Source organism: Urocitellus parryii, chromosome 6 (genome assembly GCF_045843805.1).
Source record: "Urocitellus parryii isolate mUroPar1 chromosome 6, mUroPar1.hap1, whole genome shotgun sequence".
NCBI classification, from domain to species: Eukaryota; Metazoa; Chordata; class Mammalia; order Rodentia; family Sciuridae; genus Urocitellus; species Urocitellus parryii.
In genome coordinates this window covers 60132684-60143911 of record NC_135536.1, presented here as the reverse complement: position 1 = coordinate 60143911, position 11228 = coordinate 60132684, and the positions used below count along the sequence as shown (strand labels likewise).

Sequence of the window (11228 nt, the reverse complement as noted above, 5' to 3'; positions counted from 1 at the left end):
ACCTTTTAAGAGCTTGCAAGCCGGAGATGTAGCCCAGTAGTAGAGTGTGCCTACTTATATGTAAGGCCCTGGATTAGGTCCCTAGCACTGAAAAAAAAAAAAAAAAAAAAAAAAAAAGAAAGAAAGAAAAAGAAAAAGAAAAGAAAGAAAGAAAAGAAACCACACAACAAGAAACTAAACTTCCAAGTGAATGTGCTTTCACTAAGTAGAAACAGTGGAGAAACTATTTAAAAATATCTTTATCCTCTCTCCAGCCCCAAAATAGGAGGCAAAATAATTTTGGCGTATCTCATTGGTTTTTCATTAAATCAACTCTTGAATTCGGCCCAGACTGACAGTTATGGATATAAGGACTGCATTTAAATAGCTACCACTGTGAACCCTGAGCTTTTTACCCACCTCAACCTGTTTCAAGACCCATGGGGGAATTTCTCAGCTTTGTGTGATAGGCAGCATAATGACCACCCCTCCCAAAGATGTCTGTGTACCAACACTGGAACCTGTGATGTACTAACCTTACATAATAAAAGGACTTTACAGATTTGGTTAAATTAAAGAATTTGAGATGAATAGATTATACATATTGGACCCATTTAACCCAAGGGTTGTTATGAGAGCAAGGCAGGTGAGTCAGTCAGAGAAAGGGATGTGGCCTATAAGCAGAGGTTGGAGTCAGACAGAGACACCAATTAAGAAATCAACAGCCCTTAGAAGCTGGGAAAGACCAACAGAAGGAATATAGCTCTGTTGACCCATTTGGTACTCTGACCTCCAGAACTCTTCCTTAATCAATTTGTGTTGCTTAAGCCTCTACAGTTATTATAGCAGCAATAGGAAAGTAATTCACAGAGGGAGTCTAACTTAACCTGTACCAGACAAAACTCTGCAAGATAGGAAAGGAATCATTTTAGTAACTGTCTTCTCTAACATGCTTGTACTTAAAAAAAAATCTTTTAAAAACACATTTTTACATCAATTCCTTTATGTGTGTATATGTATATGTTGATCATGATTTTATTTTGAACTTAAAATTGTGTTTACATTGGAATATTTTTGATGTTTTTTTTTTGTTGTTGTTGTTGTTGGTGGTGGTGGTGGATTTTATTTTATTTTTGTTACTAGGATTGGAACCCAGGGGTACTTAACCACTGATCCACATTCCCAGCCCATTTTATTTTTTTATTTTGAGATAGTGTCTCACTAACTTGCTCAGGGCCTCTCTAAATTGCTGAGGCTGACTTCAAACTTGCAATCCTCCTGCCTTAGTCTTCCAAGCTGCTGGGATTACAGGAGTGCATCACTATACCCAGCATTATCTTTCTTTTTAAATTTTCTTCTCTTTTCTTTCATTCTTCCTCTTCTTTTCTTTTCTTTCTTTCTTTCTTTTTTTTTTTTTTGTGTGTGTGTTGCTAGGGATCAACAAATGCAGGTTGTTGTGCATACTAGTCAAATACTCTACAATGAAACTGTATTAGGGTAGAATGTTTTGGACACATACTGCAGAATGCTGCGGTTTGGGTATGCTTTGAGTGTGTTCCCCAAATGGTCATCAGCTGGAAGTTTGGTGCCCCCAGTGTGGCAATGTTGAAGTAGTAGTACTTTAAACAGGTGGTGCCTAGTAGAAGTGTTGAGGTCATTGGTCTTGGAAGGGACTAATATAGTTATTGCAGGACCCAGTTAGTTTAGTGAAAGAAAATTGTTATGAAAAGAACAAGACCTGAATCTCTGTTGTTTCCTTGCCATATGACTGCCCTCTCCCTTTCCAATGTGGTCCTGCTGAGTCTATCTACTATGTTATGATATAGACAGAAGGCTCTCATCAACAGTCAAACAGATCTTGGACTTTCGACCTCCAAAACTTTAAGCTAAATAAACTTGCTTTCTTTATACATTATCTTCCCTCAGGTATTTTTTTATAGCAACGGAAAACAAGCTAAGATATTCACCAACTTCAAAATTTTATGTATTCAGATCTGTTAATTGATCCTTTTCCCTTTTTTTTTTTTTTTTGGTGTTTTGTTTTTAAAGGGTCTCACCCATGCCAAGAGCATATAAATACTCATAGGAATGTTTACGATTCATTTATCTTTTTGAGTACAGATTTCATTGATTTTTTAAAAAACACTTTGTTCAAAACCTTACTTTTTGTTTTTGTTCTTTAGTCTAAATTTGTTTACTGTTAATACTAGAATTATTAAAAGAAAACATTAGACTAATTAAATTTATCAGGGAGTAATTTAGCAAAGAATGATTCATGAATTATGCAGCACTCGGAACTAGAAGAGGTTCAGAGAACTCTGGGATGGGGGCAGGAAGTATTCATCAGAAAAGGAAAGTGAGGTGCAGATACAGTTGTGTTTGAACATAGTCTGATGAGTTAGCAGCTGGTAACTGACTGGAGCTCAGCTACTAGGACTGGCTGAGACAGCTATTTGTTATAAAAATATATTCTTAGACTTTCAGTTTGTTCACATACTAAGTTAGGTTGCAGTTGGCTACATAGGGACTCAAAGCTCTAGGCAGCTTTCATGACACTAATATCTGCAGTTCTTTCTGGAATGAATTGTTGCTTTTGGTTAATTCCAAAATGTGTTCTCTGTTTTTTCCCAGGGGAAAAAAATCCACCTCAATTTTATGGAACTAGATAATGGAGGCAGTTTAACAACACTGTGAATATTTCAATAGTTTCTGAATTGTACATTTTAAAATGGGTAAGATGGTGAATTATATGTTATGGAACTCACCTCAATTATGAAAACATCTGAGAATAGGCAGTGAACATTTCTCTAAGTTGAGTAGAAAGTGAGAATAATAAATGTCTTGTTTTTTGTGAAAAAACCCCAGTGGTCTTTGTTTGTCTAGAGGTTAGTGAATCTCCAAGAGCATATAAATATTCATAGAATTTATACCTGTAGGTCACAAGTTCCTTTCATCTTCACAGTTGAAAATGTACATACTCTGAGCCAAAGTTAAGGAATCAGAAACTCTGGGTATGATACCAGGAATTTTTGAATGAACACTTAAGTGTGAGAATCACAGCTCTAGGTGCCTATAACTGGTCTATTAATAATTTCCTACAAACTTTTTGTTGGGTCAAGTAACTATTCACTTTGACAATTTGAAGATGACATGCCTATCTCCTGTTAGCTTTTCATTTACCCACAAATCCTCAATCATCCTTGGTTCATAATTTTCTGAGAAATGAATAAAAAATAGAAACGATGCAATTCAGTACTAAATAATGAAGTTTTCTTGTGATCTTTACATTTATCTTGATCTACTCTTATAGACAGTCTTGCACATACCTTTTAATGCCAATTTTTCTTGACGGACATGGAAGCAATAAGCAATGTCCTGTGTAAATTGTCAATTGTCAATTTTCCCATGTAAAACTTAAACAGATATCTTACATCTGTCTTACTGTCTTGGGTCCTAAGGTGAGAGTTTTGTAATAAGGTGCTTCATTTTGGGAGGGTGGGCAGTGGAGTACTGAGCTACATCCCAATCCCAGTTTTTATTTTTAAAGAAGCACATGAGTGTTTTCTCTTTTAACATGGAGTCTTTCATGGGCGCTTTTTTTTCCAAAGAAAAAAGTTTTTTGTTTGGGAAGGACTTCAGGCCAACAAACTTGGTAAACTTAGTATCTTTTATGTACAATTAGTCCTCTCAATTTGGCACTTTGAACTGGGATCATCTCAGCTTCATCTTTCTTAAACCTTCCAAAGGTTTATTACAAATTGTGAGAATTCTGTTTGGCTTACTGTACCATATGACAAAGTTATATTGTGCCATATGACAAAGTTATGTTGTGCCATATGTACTGTAGCCCCTTTCGCAACTATAATTCTTGGGTTATTCTGAATCTATACCACACCCTTTCATCTTAAGTGTCACTTTCTAAGGGTAGGGAGTCTAGTTGCGGAGATGTGTGGCCCTCAGACTCAGCCCAGGCGCTTTCTGCTCTATGCCTGGAGGCTAGGGCAGAGGTATCTTTTTACCCCAGGAGTTGTGCGCTATGCATGGTGACCGCCCAGGAGCTGGGGGCCCTCAGGTTGCCTAAGGAGGTGAACCATCGCAAGTCAGAAACACCTGTAACCCAGCGACTCTGGAGCAGGAGGATTGCAAGTTCAAAGCCAGCCTCAGCAACTTAGCAAGGCCCTGAACAATTTAGGGAAACCCTGTCTGGGGGGAATCAAATGGGCTGGGGATGCGGTTCAGTGGTTAAGTTCAATCACCAGGAACAAAATAAACAAATAAAAACTCCTGTGCTGATCAACAGTGGGATTGCAGTGGTCAATAGCAACTGCGGCTCAACTTAGGCAACATAGTGAGACCCAGGGTCTTTTGAGTTCTCAATTAAAGTGGTCTTTCTTCCCATGAATTTACCCTAAGACAACCAAAACTTGCCTATTTATATTTTTTTTTTTGCATGACTATTAATTTCACACATTGTTTCATCCTCCATCCCCCACAAAGTGAGAAATCTTATTTTTAGGTTTATCTTACTTCATCATTATCTAGTGAAACACTTGACTATTCAGGGTAACGAGAATTCATGAAGCCCCAGTTGTATACCAGATTCTACACCGAGTCTCGGGGATACCGAGACCAGGGTTGGATGAGGCAAAATGCTCTGTCGCAGAGCAGTACCCATGAAAATAGTAACTTCTCTTTCAGGCTTCTCCTCGATCATGGAAGACAATTTTAGGATGAATGAAACAGTTCGGCTTCCTTACATTTACAAATTCGACACGTTTAAGTAATCCAGGGTCATTGCTCTTCTATACTGAGCCCTATCGTCTACCGGGGGGAATTCTCCCGATATTCCCCTTAAAAATTGTTATGACCAGCAGGAGTCACTATGGAGGCTGGATTGAGTTCCCAAACCAGGGGACAGGGTAACCAGAGTGGCCCGTAAATGTTCGAGGAAGGGATGCAGATTTATGAGAACAGTTTGTATCTATTTATTTCGAATTGTCTTGGTGTAACAAAAAGCGAGTCGATTGTAATTTAATAGTTAATTCTTCAGACAAATACGCAAACGGGTTCCCTTCAATGAATATTGGATCCTCAGGGCGACCGTAGGTCTCCTTCAAGTGCGCCTGCGCGGAAGAGTAGCGGCGTCGAGTCAGGCTGGCAGCGGAGAAAACTGCGGTAGCGACACTCAACGCCTCGCCATGAAGACGCGCTTTAGCACGATTGACCTCCGTGCCGTATTGGCGGAGCTGAATGCTAGGTACGGTCCTGTAGGTGGCTAGGCTCCTGCTAGAACTGCAGGAAGCAGATCAGGGGCCCCACGTTGAAAACAAGACCAGCCTGATGTGTCCCCTTATTGCCTTCCAGTCTGTTCTGTGGACCTGGTTAGGCCCGGGTGGGCTTGCGCGTGGCGTCTTTGCTGCTGCCCTCAGGACACCCGGGAGGCCCCAGGGACCGCGGACCCCTTCTCCAGCCCTCTGCGCCCTGTTTTTGTCCCGCAATTGCGGCGCTCTCGCCTTGTCGACCCTGGTCTGGCAGCAAATGTTTGGAATAACCGGAGACGCCAGTTGGTCCTCTGTTTTTGGTTTCCAGACCGGAGGCCTGGTTTCCTCAACAGCCCTCACGCCAGAGAAAGCTAACCTTGCTGTTTCAACTGGCATTGGCAGATATGGACTGAGACCTGGATTCTGGTCTTGTTTCGTATTATTCATCTGAGTGACCTTTGTCATACTTCCGGGGGCCTCGTTTGTCTTTTTTCTCTTTTTGTCATAAATTGGTTACATTTTACTATACCCCCCGCCCCAAAGGAGTGAGTTATTTCAAAGACGCGAGGCATTTTATGATGTTCCCAGGGCTGACAGACCACTTCTGTGCTTAAGTGGTTACGCTTTAAGTTTCGGACAGAATGCCTTAATGGTCTCTGGACTCCCACTTTGATAAAGCTGAAGAGTTCCTGTTTTGCAGCTTTAATTAAACTGTGCGTAGTTTTATGTTTCAAACAATAGTGTGTTTTGTTACATGTTTCTTTTGTCTTTTCAGCTTGCTAGGAATGAGAGTAAACAATGTTTATGATGTGGATAATAAGACATATCTTATTCGTCTTCAAAAGTAAGAAAATTTTATAGGTTTGTTTTCTCTTTGGTAATTATGAGATTTTTGATTTTCTTATCCACATTTTAAATCTGTTTTATAGAGTAAACTTTGGCAAATTCCCTTAAAAATTTGACCTTTTTTCTTCTATAGACCAGACTTTAAAGCAACACTTTTACTTGAATCTGGCATACGGATTCACACAACAGAATTTGAATGGCCAAAGAATATGATGCCATCTAGTTTTGCCATGAAGGTAAATTTTAAGTTATGTTGGGAGCTAAATTTTAAGGACTTGATAACTAACAATTGAGTTTTTAAACTGTTTGGGTTTTCTATGCTGTTATGAATAAAACACAGATAAAGGTAGAGGGAATAGTTAATAGGTAATGGGATGAATAAAGTAGGTGTTTATTGATTTCTCCCTGTTATCTTACAAGTCTTTTTTCTGTTTCCACAATCAAGTTCCAGTTCAGTCTTTATCCCAACCAACTGTATAGCCCCTTAACTGTACTCCTCCTCTCTCCTTCAAAACAATTCTCTTAGACAACATTAATTTTCTTATTTTAGGAGGGTACTAAGATTGAAGTCAGGGGTACTCAACTACTGAGCCACATCCCCAGCCCTGTTTTGTATTTTATTTAGAGACAGGATCTCATTCAGTTGCTTAGTGCCTTGCCTTGCTGAGGCTGGCTTTGAACTTGCCATTCTCCCGTTTCAGCCTCCTAAACTGCTGGGATTACAGGTGTGTACCGCTGTAGCATGCTAGACATTTTCATTAGTTATTTCACCTGATATGATGCTCTAATTTCTGAATTCATACCCAGTATCCTGACATTGTTGGCTTTCTATGATCAGCCCCTCCCCATTTTTTCCCCCTAGTCTTATCACCTAGAGCTCACCTTTGTGGACTGTATCCCTCTTCCCGATCTGTATTTTGGTAGAATACTTAATGATATTAATATGTTATCAAGGTGCTGGGGTTGTGGCTTAGTGGTAGAGCACTGGCCTAGCACTCGCTTAGCATGTGTGAGGCACTGGGTTTGATCCCTAGCACCACATAAAAATAAATAAACAAAGGTGTCATGTCCATCTACAACTAAAAATTAAAAAAAAAAAAAGTTACCAAGTCATTAAATCTTGTTATTTTTTCATTTCTCTCTTTGTTTTTGGTTTTAGTATTAAAATTGAGATTTTTACGTTTGTGGGCATGTGACCCTTTTTGTGTATGTGGGGGGAAGATGGGGAGCATTATGGATTGAACCGTTGCACATGCTATGCAAGCACTAAGCTACACCCTTACTCTTTATTTTATTTTGGAACAGGGTCTTGCCAAATTGCCCAGACTGACCTGAAACTTGTGATTCTCCTGCCTAAGCTTACCAAGTAGCTAGGATTGATTACAGGCATACACAACCATGCCTGACATATTACCCATGATACAACGATATATTAAAAATTCATGTGATATATAGAAGACTGACTTTTTAGTTAGATATACCTAAACTTGAATTAATTAATTTGCCACTAAATATTTTTTTAACCTGTAAAACTTATTTAACCTTTCAGAACTTAGTTTATTTAAGTGTAAAATGTGGTTAGTAACTCCCTCAGAGTTATTGATGAAAATTAATTGAAGTAACAGGTAAAGTATCTAACACAATGCTTGACACGTATTAGAGTTGCATATGTGTTAATTTCCTTCTTCTCCCCTGTTCTTTAGAAATTTGTTATGGCATTGTATTATTTCAGTAGAGACTATAGAGAAGAACTTTACCCCCAGCAACTTAGAATTTGTTTTTGATTAAAGATTAGGTGTTTCCCATTTTATAAGAGCTTTCACAAAGTTATTAAATTATTAAAGTTTATTTTATGTATTTATTTATTTATGGGGGGTACTGGGGATGGAACCCCAGTACCAGCTACATTCTCAGCCCTTTTTTATTTTATTTATTTATTTATTTTTTTTTTTAAGAGACAGTGAGAGAGAGGGAGAGAGAGAGAGAATTTTAATATTTATTTTTTAGTTCTTGGTGGACACAACATCTTTGTTTGTATGTGGTGCTGAGGATCGAACCCGGGCCGCATGCATGCCAGATGAGCACGCTACCGCTTGAGCCACATCCCCAGTCCCCTTTATTTTATTTTATTTTATTTTTGAGACAGGGTTTCACTGAGTTGCTGGCCTACAACTTTTAATTTTCCTGACGCAGTCTCCCAAGTCTCTGGAATTAAAGACATGCACCAGCAGGCCCAGCTATTGACATTTAGTTTACTTAATATTAACCCAAAGTGGGTGTTTGGAGCTGTCCTTGATAACAGTGACACTTCTGAGCTACATCCCCAACCCTTTTTATTTCATTTTGAAATACCTCCCTACATTCTCAGGCTGGCCTCAAACTTGAGATCCTTCTGCCTCAGCCTTCCAAGTCCAAGGTGCTTGGATACTGGGATTATAGGCATGTGCCACCCTTGGCTGACTCTTTGAATTTATATAGTACTTTTTAACATAGATAAATATGTATTTTATTTAAGTTGCTTAGCAACACAATGGAATATAAGGAACGAATATTATCAGTATTACTGATGAGTTAACAGGATAGTTAAAGAGATGACAGTAGATCATGGGAACATTTCCAAATCAGGCCACATTCATAAGGGCCAGGCACTCTTAAAACGACGAGGAAAAAAAAACTTCCTTAGAATTCTGATTCTAGTGTATTTGTCAATTTAAATGTGTTGAAAGATTTTCTCCAATGGAGCAGACAGTGTTTAACACTTTATAAATAAAGAGCTGTTAACTGTTTGGCATAGGCAGGGTCAGGCTTAGTATGTGGTAAATCACAATGATTGTTCCTGGTTCTTATATTTGTGGTTGCCAATTATACTTCTTTGGCAGTGAGGAGAAGATTGTTTTCACTATGCTGTTGTAGGGAAAGAAAACAAGCTTTGGAGCTGGGCATAATTGTGCCCACCTGTAATTCCAGCAATTTGGGAGACTGAGACAATTTAGCAAGATCCTGTCTCGAAGAATAAAAAGGACAAGGATGTGACTCAATGGTAAATTGCCCTTGGGTTCAATCCACAGTACTACCAAAAAAAAAAAAAAAAAAAAACAACAAAAAAACAAGCTTTATGAATATAATATATAACTATTTGTATTTACCATGATCAAGAATCTCTATTTCACTTTTCCATGGTGTAAACTGCTGTCCTTTCTAGGATGACTTTTCATTTTAACCTTGTCTGTCTTTTTTTTCCTTTCTTTTCTTTTGACTGGATCTTTCTAATTTTATTTTAATTGTCAATAAGAAAAAGAACCTTATGGCTAGGGATAGAAGAAATGGCATTTGATAAAGAATAGGAATTAGTATATTTGGATATGAAATAGATTAATCAAAAGGTTGAATAGAAGGTAAATGGATATAAGTAGGGGGATTAAATTTTCAGTGTACCATAAATTCATGATCCATATTTCATATTTAAAGTAGAAGATCAGGGCTGGGGATGTGGCTCAGCGGTAGCGCGCTCGCCTGGCATGCGTGCGGCCCGGGTTCGATCCTCAGCACCACATACCAACAAAGATGTTGTGTCCGCCGAGAACTAAAAAATAAATATTAAAAAAATTCTCTCTCCTCCCTCTCTCTCTCTCTCCCCTCTCACTCTCTCTTTAAAAAAAAAATTAAAAAAAAAATTAAAAAAAAAAATAAAAAAAATAAAGTAGAAGATCAGTGGGAAAAAATTGGAAAACAGTGAAGCACACAAAAAGAAATTTGGATACTTAACAGATTGGCATAGGAAAAGACTTTAAAAAGATGAAGAGGTTGGGAATCTAGCTCAGTGGTAGAGTATCTGCAGAGTGTTAGAGGCCCTGAGTTTGATATGCAGCACCAAAAAAAAAAAAAAAGTTATGTCTTTGAGTGAAGTCATATCAAGGTATTTATTTTGCCAGTGCTATAAATGAGCAAAGCATATTTTGCTATAGGTCTATTATTTTAAAATTTTGAATATAAAATGCAATTTCAGAATTAGCAGTTAGTTGTCTTGAATTTTTTCCTTTGTCATCAACAAACTTTTGTTTTATTATGACTACATTGTTTTACTACCATTTAAATATTATTCCTGATGGTAATGAAAAGAACCAGTACCAAACAGAAATTTACTTTTACCTCATAAATGCCTTTTTTTCCTGTTTCTTGCTAGTGCCGAAAACATTTGAAGAGTCGGAGGTTAGTCAGTGCAAAACAGCTTGGTGTGGATAGAATTGTAGATTTTCAATTTGGAAGTGATGAAGCTGCTTATCATTTAATCATTGAACTCTATGATAGGGTAAGTAAAATTTGAGGGATGGGGTAAAGAAATAGAATCTATATTCATTTTGGGATCTGCCTTTTATTCAATATTTAAGGTATTCATTATGTTCTACACAATGTTATTTTCAGTGATATGTTGAGTTTTGTTAGCTCCATATCTTTGCTAATACTTGGCATTCTCTTTCTCTTAATTCAACAAAACTCTTTAAATGAGCATTTTATGATGGTTATATGATGAAAAAATTAAATTATCCTTCAAAAAAATACCTATTATATAATCATCATAAATGCCCATAATAATTATATGTAAACATTTTTTCCATAGTATGATTTGTGTAGTCATTAGTAGTGGTGGCAGTAGTAGTAGTAGTAGTACTAATAATAGTAATCTAAGGTAGGTTGATTAATTGATTGATTGATTTTGTAGTTGTAGATGGACAGAATGCCTTTATTTTGTTTATTTTTATGTGGTGCTAAGGATTAAACCCAGTGCCTCACACATGCTAGGCAAGTGCTCTACCACTGCCCTAAAAGAATCTATTTATTTAAATAATTTTACTTATAGAAAAGTTGTAAACACAAAAAGTTCCTGTAACCTTTCACCTAGCTTCTGTGAATGTTAATATCTTATAGAGTATTTGTCACAACTAAGAAATTAACATTGGTACATAATATTGTTTCTTCATTCTCATAGTTTTTCTGTTCCAGGATATCCAGTTGTATTTAGGGCCTTTCCATTTGAAGGCTCTGAGCAGTAGGATGCATACTGTCTGGGTTGCAAAGGTCCAATTAGTGATGATTTTGGAATAGATATTAAGGGTTTATATATGAGAGAATGTGCTTGGGATT

The 11228-nt window shown here is 37.5% G+C and overlaps 1 protein-coding gene across 1 annotated transcript in view; it reads left to right on the top strand.

The window, feature by feature from the left end:
* Positions 1-5127: 5127 nt before the first annotated feature.
* Nemf (nuclear export mediator factor) overlaps positions 5128-11228 on the top strand; it is a 48016-nt gene continuing 41915 nt past the window's right edge. Inside the window, exons 1-4 of the mRNA XM_077800246.1 lie at positions 5128-5236; positions 6016-6084; positions 6220-6322; positions 10270-10395. Of these exons, the coding sequence (XP_077656372.1) occupies positions 5178-5236; positions 6016-6084; positions 6220-6322; positions 10270-10395 (357 nt within the window). The 5' untranslated portion in view covers positions 5128-5177. The remainder of the gene's footprint in view (positions 5237-6015; positions 6085-6219; positions 6323-10269; positions 10396-11228) is intronic.